Source organism: Lethenteron reissneri, chromosome 52 (assembly GCF_015708825.2).
Source record: "Lethenteron reissneri isolate LAM-NWPU_2019-01 chromosome 52, ASM1570882v1, whole genome shotgun sequence".
In the NCBI taxonomy this organism is placed as follows: domain Eukaryota; kingdom Metazoa; phylum Chordata; class Hyperoartia; order Petromyzontiformes; family Petromyzontidae; genus Lethenteron; species Lethenteron reissneri.
This window is the reverse complement of record NC_083830.1, coordinates 7,831,955-7,844,762: the sequence shown is the minus strand read 5'-3', so window position 1 is coordinate 7,844,762 and position 12,808 is coordinate 7,831,955. Positions and strand designations below refer to the sequence as shown.

General features: G+C 40.2%; 1 protein-coding gene across 2 annotated transcripts in view; it reads right to left on the bottom strand.

Annotated features, from left to right (window-relative positions):
* LOC133355790 (centrosomal protein of 89 kDa-like) overlaps positions 1 to 12,808 on the bottom strand; it is a 77,078-nt gene that overhangs the window by 48,020 nt on the left and 16,250 nt on the right. For both annotated transcript variants that reach the window (XM_061573147.1, XM_061573148.1), the window contains exon 12: positions 11,646 to 11,729. In XM_061573147.1, coding sequence (XP_061429131.1) covers positions 11,646 to 11,729 — 84 coding nt within the window. The remainder of the gene's footprint in view (positions 1 to 11,645; positions 11,730 to 12,808) is intronic.

Below are 12,808 nucleotides of genomic sequence, written 5' to 3'. Positions count from 1 at the left end.
TAGAACAACCATAGTACAACCAATGTTAAACTTACCCGTGAAATGCTACTTATTTTATTGACCACAGAGGGATAATGGGCTAAATCAACTCCCAACCACCAGGATTTTAACTCGCATCCTGTCGATTATGAGCAGCTTGCTCAACCTCAGCGCAGGAGCGCTTCTGATTATTTATTCGGTGACGAAAAATTATTGGCTTAATGCATGTTTCCTGCCCTTTGTCTAAGAAATGAGACCATTGGAACTGAACTCTCCCGTGGGTCACGGTGCAGTGTGCTATCCACTGCGCCACCATCCACCACCCTCCCGCCCTCCTCCCCCCAAAACAAATGTACGTGAGAATATTGTACACTCACGCTCAGTCATTGTATTGAGATGCGTAGCCAGAAAACTCGACGTGACATTCTCGTGTTTTGCAGTTTTCAACCAAAGTTTTTCATGTTTATTTTATTATCGTATTATCCATGCAGCTAAGGAGAAAGGATTGGCTTCTAGACAATGTGTTTATGGCATATTTGTCCATGGCGTTCAGCTTTGCAGATACAAAAACACTATTAAATCCGTACAGGACATTGTGCTATTGAATGCTCGGACTTGCATTTGGCGATTACGTTAAATATAATTGGGCTATATCTCAATTTGACAGCAACACTTAATCGTCTTGTTGACAGAGCACATTTATTTCCTCAACTGCCCTCAAGCCTCGAAACGAATTTTTTTCTCAAACATCTTAAATTAAACCGTAGATTAATTTACAAACGATTCTCTGAATGGGGTTTAACGTGAATAACCCGTGTCACAACCGTGGCACGGCCAGAGGCTGCCAAATTACAAAACTCAACAGTGTAGGCTTGCCACGGTAAGTTTTTAGTTTGCTGGCACATTTGGACATTTTCAGTAAAGGAGTTAATTGGATTTGAGCTGGAACTCTGAAAAAAGCACTTTAAGAGTCTTATGAAGCAGAACATTACAGTGCAGTGACTACGGCTATCACCTTTTCCCCCGGGGGAGGGGGGGTATCAGCACAAATGCTCCGTGGACTTGGCACATGATCGTGTACAGACATCTGGGGAAGGTGGCATGATTTTTGATGCGTGTGTCAATGAAGTGCGAAATACAATGTTTTTTTCACGTCAACTTCACATGCAAGAAAAAATCACGGCGTCTTCGTTGAAGAGGAGTGGAAATTTGTGATAAATTATATAATGCCAAGGTCACTGTGCTTCCTTAGCATTTTTCAAACAATCTTCATTTTTCTCTGAGGGGACAGACAGCGCAATTTCTGTCTGATGCATTTGTGAAAAAGTGGTGGAAAAATTGCCAGAGCAATTTCACTACAAATTTGACACAAAATGTTTAATGTTTTATGCCCTCTCCTGTGGTTGACATACTTCACCACATTTCATACGGTGGGTTCATAACTTCAGGTAACTTTGTACTCCATATATACATTTGAACTAGTACTAAAATCGATGTAATATATGTAGGAAAAAAAAACATTGCTTTTAAAAGATGTCAATGTACAAAGTTTATTTGCTCACAAAAGCATATAGGGCCCGAGATAAGCATGCTTTGCTATGTTTCATGGAACTGTGAATGTCTACATTACGTACAAGAAGGGAAAATCACCAAGATAATGAGTTTCAGCCATATCGTGATGTGAATCTATTCCACCGTTTTATCTAAGATGTACACCAATCATTCTAACCTTGGATGTGAAATCATAGACACAAAATTCTGGTAAAAAGAAATGTAATTGAGATATTTAGCTGATACACACACAGACATCTATTCATTAATATACCTACAGGACTAGTCTGGTAGATGGTATAAAGATTGCAGGCAAGAGGGCAACCACAACATTCTATGCTAGGTTTAGGTGGCTGGGTGACTCGGAGCTAAAAGCTCTGAGCTGGCAACACTGAGATCCTGAGTTCAAATCCAGGAAACTGCCTATGAATAAACCAGGTCCTCAAGTGTGCACTTTGATAGTCTCAGTTTAACACGTATCTGGCTGTCGCCTGATGGAGCTAGTTGTAATTACTGGCGAAACGTCGTACTCAAGATTGTAAATGTTGTGGCTTGGCTCTCCAACACACCGGTGTGCTGTACTAGTACACTACACTATACACTACACTACTATACACTACACTGTAGACTACACACTAGTGCTGTACTAGTGACGAATTGGCATGTTCTGTTTACATGACAACCCTTACTAGTTGGCTGTGTCAGGTGGTGGCGGGTTTTAATGACACATTTATATATTTGCGTGTTCTAATCCAAAACACCTCTATTATGGATGATAGTCTCAGCCTGGTCACGAATAAGTATACAAAGATATCCAACACATTTCATTTGGTTTTGCACCTAATTTGGCTAAATTCCAGCACTGAGAATTACATATATTGGCTTTTGACTGGAACGTGATAAAATTACTCTCTGTAGCAGGGTGGGTAGGAAAGTGCTGCCCTCTGCTGTGTGGACCAAAGGTCACATTAAGTGATCTTAGAAGTAGCTCTTTGATGTCCGCTTCCGTGGGCCATTCCCTAACACGAATGACTGCACAAAAAAATGCGTAAAATAATCCTTGGAGTCGTTGTGGAGAATATAAATAACAAAATAGGTCAGCAGAGAATGTCCTCTTCGCATGCATGTCTCCACAAAACAAATTAAATCATTTATTACACAACGAATTGGCCCCATGGCTTTCTGGAAGTGTATAACTTCAGCAGCATTCGTCATGCTAAGAGGTAGCTCTGTGACATCCACTTACGTCGGCTATTCTCGAACACTTAGGAATGTACTGCTCTGCAAGACCTGAATGGATACCTTTGTCTGATAATATGATGCTGAAAACAAAATCCAGAGAACACCCACATGTATAAAAGGGAAAACACAGAGATCCAAACAGATAGGGCGCCACAGTGGGGATATGTTAACTACCTTGCCTGGTATACAGAAGGTCATGGGTTGAATCTTGACCCTGACATCTGTATATTTGGAGTTTGCATGTTCTCCTCATGGTTTGTGTGTAAAAAAAATTATGGGTCCTCTAGTTTTGCCCTCCACGTTTAGAATCAACATGCGTTTGACAGTATTTGGCTGCTATAAATGTCCACATTATAATCCACTTAATTCAGCCATAATTTGCGGCCAGGTCGCTTCTGAAAAAAGAGCTAGATAGCTCAGTGGGCCTTACTTGGTAAAATAAAAAGTTATACTTTAGTTTAATTTATTTCCCCACTGAGCATCTGAGGAAGCCACTGAGTGGATCGCCTAACCTAGGCATGGCATTACAAGTTTTCGTTTGCAGTCACGAACCCATTTGTTGTTCTAGCCGCTTTGCAGCCCAGAGCTGGAACAATTAGTCGATTAAGTTGATTAATGGCCATGGCTGATGACACTATCATCACCATGACTATTTCCCACCACTGTGTTCTCACGCTCTCGGGACTTTCACAAATCATCATGATCCACCAAAGCTTCTGCAGGATCAGAGGAGGAGGCCACCATGCTAAGTAGGTAAAGCACAAATTTGGAAGGTATTTTTTTTTACTTTTGTGCAAGTTAATGAACCTACATTTCAGGGGTAGTATATAATTATCAGGTGCCAAGGACCTTTATTGGTTTGTCCAACTTTAATTCACGGTCCTTGGGCAGTAGACTCAGTCTTGTTTCAGTGAACTGCAGGCCAGTTGATGTCCATCAAAATTAGGTAACTTGCAAAAACATCATATGGCTCTGCCAATAAGTGTCCCCCCCCCCCCCGCAGATTAATCCCCAGTTGTTGGCAGAATGGGCTGACGCTTTATAGCTCACTGCACACCATAGCGAAACATGTGATTTCGATTTAAAGCTTTCGTGACTGCAGGGATTCATCTTCTTCGCAAGCAGCCGTCCTCACCTGAGGACGGCTGCTTGCGTTGTGGCCGAAATGTCGTGAGAATTATTTTATTATGTTTTATTTTTATTATTTTATTATTTCCATTCTACGTGACTTTACCGAAAGAACCAAGAAGAAAAAAATATGTGATCTTATATATGATCGTGCTCCCAGTACTTAAACCCATCTTCATATGAGTTTCCGCAATGTGAACGGCAAGTCTTGATATACCATTGTGCATTAATTAATATATATTTAAATAAGTCACAACACCTGTATAATTTGCACAAGACACACAAAAGTGGCTGAAATCATGTTTTTAAGCATAATCTATAGTACTTTCAATGATTCTTCTGAAACACAAGAAGTTTTTTTTTTTTCACACTGAAAAGATGAGAGTAAAAACATAAAAACGGCCTTTAATTAGCCCTCGTACAGAAAAGCAACGATAAGTGTTTGATAGCGATGTGGGTCTTTTCATAACGATGTGCCTAAATATGCCCATAATTACTCACGATTTTCATTCTTTTCTCCCACCAGGGGTATTGAGTGCTAATAGAGAGGCTCCACTCACGGTAGACTCCCTGCCAATGTCTGTTTTGGTTTAACCCCTCCGTTGGGTGAGCGCACCCAACCCGCAATCACAACGCTTAAATGCAATACTCTCCAACAAATGGTGAGAAAACCCATCACAACAGAAAAATACGTGCAAGGCTGCACACAAATACATTTCACATCACACAAAGGTGGGCTTGCTCACCAACATCAGGGAGACACGACCGCCCCCCCCCCGTCCCAACGTGCCTGCCACACATGCCGCGTGACCATCACAACGCGTGTACAATGCTCTCGAGCCTCGTCTAAGCCACCACCATTGATTACCGATTTTCGGTTCCCAGATTTGGATAACACGAAAACGGTTGTAAAGTAAGTTTCGATTTAAAGCTTTCGTGACTGCAGGGATTCATCTTCTTGGTTCTTTCGGTAAAGTCACGTAGAAGGGAAGTAATAAAATAATACAAATAAAATATTATTTTATTACTTCCCTTCTACGTGACTTTACCGAAAGAACCAAGAAGGTTGTAAAGTAAGTTTAAACTCTGTCCCCACTTGTGCCGCTGGCCAGGAGGTGATGGGCAGGCCTCGTTGATGTCACCAGCATCAATATTCACATTCATGCCGAGCGTGGATTGTCGGCAGGTGGTCCGTGCGGCCATCATTTTAGATGACGCCGAATAATCAACCTCAAATGAATCCACTTAACTGAATAGTCTTCAAAGCTCTCTACATTCAGGCCTCTGAGCATTAAGATACTGCGTCGCCCACGAGACCGATTGATCCACCACAGGTCTTTGAAATCATCCAGAGCATGTGCGGCTATTAGAGGTAATAGTTCATAATCAACGTTTTGCGGTTTAGATCGCATTATTTATAAATGTGTCGTAACCCTCCACCACCCAACACGGCCAATCAGTAAAAAAGTGTCACGTTAACAAAAGACAAATAGTTCACTGCTTTAGCCCACCGGTGTGTTGAAGCGTGAAACCACAACATTTACAATTTGAGTACGACGTTTCGCTGGTAATTGCATCCAGCATCATCGGGCAATTCGCCAGAGGTAATAGGTTTAGTGGCTGTGAAATAATGTACTGTGTTCATTTTAAAGTTACTGGCTACACCCGGTGAGTCCAATTAATAATAATGACCTGTGACACATCAACATGTGCCCCACAAATTAACAGTAATAAACGGTTGCTGCTGTTTCAGTGATTCACACAATAACAAGTTAAGCTAAAAATAATTATTTCAAATTCGTTTATCCAACAATTAGGCGGCCTCAACATTTCAGTGGGTGCCGTTCTTCAAGACATTAACAAAGGGAAGAGGCTCAACATCTTCACCAACCCACGCACTAACCAGCATGGTTAAATATGGCTGAGTATCTCTTCCCCTATTGTGAAAGCTTAATACGATGCTGGGTGACGCATTACATCTCAGAACCATGAAACGGCGACAATTTGAGAAGGCCTTCATTCAGGAGTGGATAACGATGAGGACGTCTGAAATACTGTACATCGGAAGGGAAGAGCGGTTGTTTTTTTTTACACGTGCGCAGATAATGTCGAAAACTGTCCAGGGAGCAGATATCGGCACTGTCAGTTTTGTACTAACTCCTGACAGCAGTGCTCGGCACATATGGTCACATATTTTATTTAAACTGAAAAGATACATTTAAACGGCAATAGAGATGTAGACATGGGCTACATGGGCATATGTATCACAGAGTCGAAAGGCAGCCAGAGATGGAGGGCTAAGGGTGAAGAGGTGGGATGAGGCGGACGGGTTTTTTAAAAGTTGGATATATCATAGAGTGGGAGGAAAGAACAGGAATTACGGGTGATATTTGATAGTTATTTAAAAGTTAATCATGGTGGACACGTTTTTAAATAAAATATATCCTGGGTTGCCACCACATTTCTGTCAAGATCGTTTTAATTCCCAGAAGCCTGACACTTATAACCTTTTGTACTAATTTCTATTTTCAGGGGTTGTGTGTGTGGAAATTACGTGTTGTCCGTCTGTTCTTAAATTTAATTACGTGAAAGAAAACAAACATTAGCATACAAGTCGTGTTTTTTTCCAGACGATAAAAGAAAAATAATAAAGAGAACCAAAGGGCTCTGTAATAATATAAAATATTATTTTTTTAAATGTGTTTTCTGGTAAAAAGCAATAACTCTTACAGCAGGCGATCACACTCTCTAGATGAGGACATTCTACCCACGTTGCCAGGCTTAAGACTAATTCTGGCATCATTATCCACTTGCTGGAGGTGCGTCACGCAGCCAATTTAACGATTTTGCATAGCGAGTGAATGCACTGATAGCAAGCAAAGAGAGAAAAAAAAACATACGTTGGCAATCTTCATTGTTTTAGAGCTACTTGCAAACACTTTTGATAACTGATATGAAGCTTGAACTAATGCTGACACTTTGGCAAGAATTAATTATTATCATTTTAGGTTTTGTCGCACAAAAGAGAATTCTCTCGAGACGTGCAGAGATGACTTTTCCTTTTGCGGAGATGAATCGTGTTTATTGCCACATCTCCCAAACTGTATTCAATTACTGCGCAAGAGGCAAAATTAGGTCGGACGCGAACCGACCGCAATTATTGCAACTGCTGCGTTTGACCACACAACCTCGTCGCTGCAATTATCCGAGCTTGGGACCGAAAGCGCCGCGATAACAATACAGCATGAAACCTCATTTCCGTTAATTTCTGCAGCAGCTTTAAATTTCGATTTAAAGCTTTCGTGACTGCAGGGATTCATCTTCTTGGTTCTTTTGGTAAAGTCACGTAGAATGGAAATAATAAAAAATAATAAAAACATAGTAAAATAATATAATATTATTTTGGAAATAATAAAATAAAACATAATAAAATAATATTATATTATTTTGTTTGATTTTTATTATTTCCAATAATAAAAATAAATGTTTTATTTTTATTATTTCCAATAATAAAAATAAAACATAATAAAATAAAATTATATTATTTTATTTAGTTTTATTTTAATTATTTTATTATTATAATTATATTATTTTATTATGTTGAATTTTTATTATTTTATTATTTCCATTCTACGTGACTTTACCGAAAGAACCAAGAAGATTCTACAGCGGCTGTCTATGCCGCAGCTTTAACGAGTGCTCACGTACACGAGCAGAAGAAGTGTGCTGTGCTAACGTGCACCTCAAGCTGCCACATACACACACACCCCGCGTAAAACGCGCAGCACGCGGACTGTTCATTCAAATAACCTCCTTACAAACACGACCGTTACGTGAATGCTAAGTGGGATTGTACAGGACAGATCGCTGTAAGGGATCATAGGCCGTGATCGCGACTAACTTTGAAGTAACAGAAAAATAACGGAACACGCCTGAAAGGACGTTCACCGTAGGAGATGCAGAGATGCTAGATGAATGGCTACCTGACGGGCCTGTGAGATATGTCATAGATTGGGGACGCCTTCACCTCATAACGGATTGCTCCTGACTGATGATGATGATCAAATAAGACGGCTAAGCCCGAGCCGATGTTGGAAATATGAAGCCAACATCCCTACGAACATATCCGCTCAACCAAATCTGGATGAAAAAAGCATAATTTTCCTCCTTTGGCGAAATACAAGGCAATTAAAAGAAGACACAACAAAGTACCATTTATTTTGCAAACTACATGACCGAGGTTGTGTGTCCTGCACGCTATCTGACGTTGGCGTCAAGCTTCATTAATGAGCAACGAGTTTAAAGTATTTCTGTAGTGACATTCTTAGGCACGCCCCTATACTGGGCGTGCTCCAATAAATTTGCTGTGCTAAGACTGCCATATAATAATGATAACTGTTTTTTTTACCCTTTTATCTGGCAGCAAAACTGACACTTTTTTTACAAGGAGTCATGTTTGCATTGACCACAATACCTGCAGTGTCTGAGCATTGAGACAGAATTCAGCTGGCTTGATAATCCGTCGACCACGAGACCGACTGATCCACCACAAGTCTTTGAGATCATCCAGAGCAGGTGTGGCTGTGAAATAATGTACTGTATTCCACTTAAAGTTACTGGCTACACCCGGTGAGTCCAATTAATAATAATGACCTGTGACACATCAACATGTGCCCCACAAATTAACAGTATTAAACGGTTGCTGCTGTTTCAGTGATTCACACAATAACAAATTATTTCAAAACGGACACCTTTTTTACAAGGAGTCATGTTTGCATTGACCACAATACCTGCGGTCGAAATGCAAACAAAAAAACACAACTCTGATAATGCATGCACTGTCCTTGAAATTGATTGGTCCACACCCGAGACAGCTTTTCTTAGAGCCTAGTCTCACATGGTATTGGACCAGATGACGCCAAAAGGCGCACGTTTTTTTTGTTTGCATTCCAACCGCAGGTATTGTGGTCAATGCAAACAGGACTCCTTGTAAAAAAGGTGTCATGTTTTATTGCCAGATAAAAGGGTAAAAAACAATGACCATATTTTGCTACTGGCAAAAAAGGTTCTAATGAAGACTGTCATACCCTATCATGTCTATCAAGACACATAGTGCATCGTGGGAGCCAGCACTACCACTATACAACACGACGTGGTGCATTGGGGAAGGCCACTGCAAGGCAGCATGCAAATTTAACAAGATAAATTGACTGTTCTCAGTCAGCAACTGCTGATCCCACGACGGCTTATCTGACAAAATGGGATCTCAAAACAGCTGATTCAACAACAGCTGATGAACAAGAGATGATCTGACAACAACTGATCTGACAACAGCTGATCAGTAATAACTGACCTGACAACAGTTGATCAATCCAGCAGCTGGTTAGACAGTTGTTTTTGGAGACAAAAGAACAGTGTTTTTTTGAGTTAGGGTAGAAGATTTACAGTGCTGCACTGCAAGGAATCAATTTTGCTTTGGTAACAGAAGAAAACATGCAGCAATTTGTCTTTGGCATTGCAGCTTCCTTCACATTTAGGACATAAGTGAAATGTTTAAGTTGTAATATTGATTAGGAGGGGTAGCGGACGCCTGCGATCCAGTGCTTATGAGGCGAGGGTTAATGGAGCATGCGTATTTGCGTAACATCTAAAATGTGCTGGGCTGCAAGGTGGCCCGAATATGTCAGCACTGCAAATTTATTCTTAAAGCCCTCTGTGTGGAGTTTCGAATGTGACTCCCTCTTATGGGTGGGTTTTTATCCAAGTTCAGTAGACTTGATTAATTATCTGTGTGCGGTTTATCCAATTTGTGGATTAACCACGCACCTGGGATATTGACATAAATTAATAACTCATGGATTTTCCCTTAACTTCAAATTAATAATCTAAAAAACAGTTATACATTGTTATTCTTGGAAATGTTTATTACAAGTCACATGCTTAAACCGAACAAATATGTGCTACGGTTAATCCGAAATCCCCCTGATCGTCTCTATAGTAGAGTAGTTGCATTCCTTTACAAAAGTTGGTGGAATTTTAATTATTTGTATTGCCGTGGCTCGGCTATCCACTTAGTGGGCGGAGTCTTCGGCGCGGAAGCAGGAAATTGTTATCATTGAGGACGCGCATCGATCGGTAATTTATACCAATATTCGTGGTTTTTGACATAGAGATCCGCGGAAAATTTATATTTTTGAATTAACCGCAATTTTGAATTATCCACGGCCGTCATCCCTGTCATTGGCGTGGATAATTAATCGAGAGTCTACTGTACTCCGTTTTCCTCTCCTGATGCTCAACACTCATTAATTAAATTGGCCAAAGTTTAATGAAGGACCCCCCTCAAAAATAGTCTTGGGACTCAGTGAGGCTTTCCTAAAAAAATAAAGGGGCATTATTATTATTATTTTGGGAGCAGTGTTTGCAGTGCTTATTGTACTGTGCTCTAAACCGGATAACTTCAGTTTGATTCCCAATTAAGGATAACATCAATGGTGACTCATATCTAAACCAGTCCTGAGCTCTCTGCATTTACCAACTCACACTGTAAATGATTACAATTTACCAAGTACTTTTCATTTATTATTCTGCTACTTCTTTTTGTTCAATGATCACTTGCAGTTAATTCAGCACTGCATTGAAGTGGATTTGGGGAGAGCATGTGCAAAGGGCACTCATGATGCTGAAGAATAATGGCCAACGTCAAAGGGTTATGATGTACGTCTGCACGCACCGCTTGTGCTAAACTGCGTCCTAGCTCAAACCGTTCCACTAATATAATTGAAAAGCAATTAAACATGTAGATGGAGGTCGATGAATCCCCACAATGAATAATAAATGAAGGCTGGAAAAGTGAAACGCTTTAGCAAGCATGCCATGCGTTGTACATAAATCAATTGAAAGCGGCTTAGGATGGGAAAATTATATATATTTTCTCCAGAAAAATCAATTGCTCCTAAGCCACTGACTGCACACAGATTGTTCCAAAAACAATCCAACCTAATCGAAAGCCTGACATAGCCATAGCTCAATAGACATTAGGGGAATACTCAACCCAACAGGACTGCATTGACAGATGCACCAAACTGATGGCCAACGGTGGTAAACAGAATTAAAATGAAAAATTAACAAAATGAAAAGGTCAGGGCAAAACAGAAAGAAAAAGACGCAGCCCCGCATCGAAAATGAGAAATTTTGATAATGTAAAATTTCTCAGCTGCCTGTGCAATTTGTATAAAGCAATTGTACATTTAATTTGCAAAATCCTACTTATTCCAGGATTTGTATTCGGCCGGAAATTGAATTGCAACTCTTTGCTCCATTTCTAAAATTAAAATGTAAATAAAAGGGGAATAACATTAATGAATGATGCAAAGCATAAATGTAATTGCAAGAAAATAAATACACGAGATCGCAGAGGGGAAGGAAATTCAGCGTTTGCAGAAGAGACACTTGAGGAAATAATTGCAGTCACGTTAGGTGGGGAAGAACATTAATTTTATGTTGTGCTTGGCTTCCTACCAAGCGCCTGCATTACCCGCTGAACACAGCCAAGCAGGAGTGCAAGAGGAAAACAATGGGGATCGTGGGAATTAATTTGGATGATTTCCTGGCGCTTTTATTAATGACAGCACCGTCACCGCTCCGACCCACAGCGACGCGTTTCGCAGGTCCCAACATCTGTGCCCGCGAATGAATAAATAAATAAATAGATAAAAATGCAGCTGAAGGAATCGCCATTTTACCTTGCACTCGCGTACTATGTCATCTTTCTCGACGAGTCTCTCCTCGTAGGCTGCCAGCAGGGGAGAGAGGCGGCGCGTGTCTGTCTGTGAACACAAGTAGGCACAGGGAAGTAAATGACAAGGTGACACGTTGCTCAAGACAGAACAGCAAATGGCAAGAAATGCTTTGGCATAATTTAACGCCCTGAAGTAATGTGCTTTCGCAACGGCGAATGTGTTCCATTACATGTGTTGTTTAACAAATGACACGTCATTACCACGCATCCTTCTCAAGAGATCTAGTTCTTTATAAACGTGTATATCACAAGTCAAAAGGTTTCGTTAATTAGATCCTTGAATCAACATTCATGCCAACCAAAAGGTGCATATTAAAGTTCAAATCAGTCTTTGACGGACAGCTAGATACAGTCAGATTAACATATTTTTCTGGATTTCCTTTACACGTGGAATCTGAATAATGTTGCTTGCCTCGTTACCAATCTACAGTAATCATCGAACATTAAATAAACTATAACAAACGTACACTGGCTACCAATTAAAACACTTCAAAATCAGCCTATTACCATGTAAAGCAATACACAAACCAAGTTGCCCCTTACATCAGAAACCTCATGCAGATAAAGCAAGAAAATAGATCACCTCGCTCCTCAACCTAAACAACCCCCAACCACCAAAAACCAAACACCACACCTCTGGAACAAACTCTATCACAACATTCAAGTCACAACAAAACACACATCTCTATATGTTTGCCTACAACTAACTCATTGCCACAACTTGCTTTTATTTTTACGTCACCACATCTCCTCTGGCCGACCTCTGCCAATCATTCACGTAATTAAGCAATTAAAATTAAGTTATAAACAAATATAAAGAGTATACTTGGTTTCTCTCACCGTATAGAATTTATTATTTTCATGTTTAAGGGTGTATTTATGTGATGGCGCTTTGTGTGGCAGATTTGTGCCAGAAAGGCACCACGTGTAAAGCCAAATAAATTGACTTGACTTTTATTTTTAAAGAAAAGACGTACGGTATTTCCAAAAAAATAACTAGAGCTGGGCAATCGACCATTTAGGTAATCAATTGCTTTAACGATAATTATCGGTTCTATGACACAAATAATCGGATAACAGAGATAATAGGTTTCCCCTTTTTTCTGG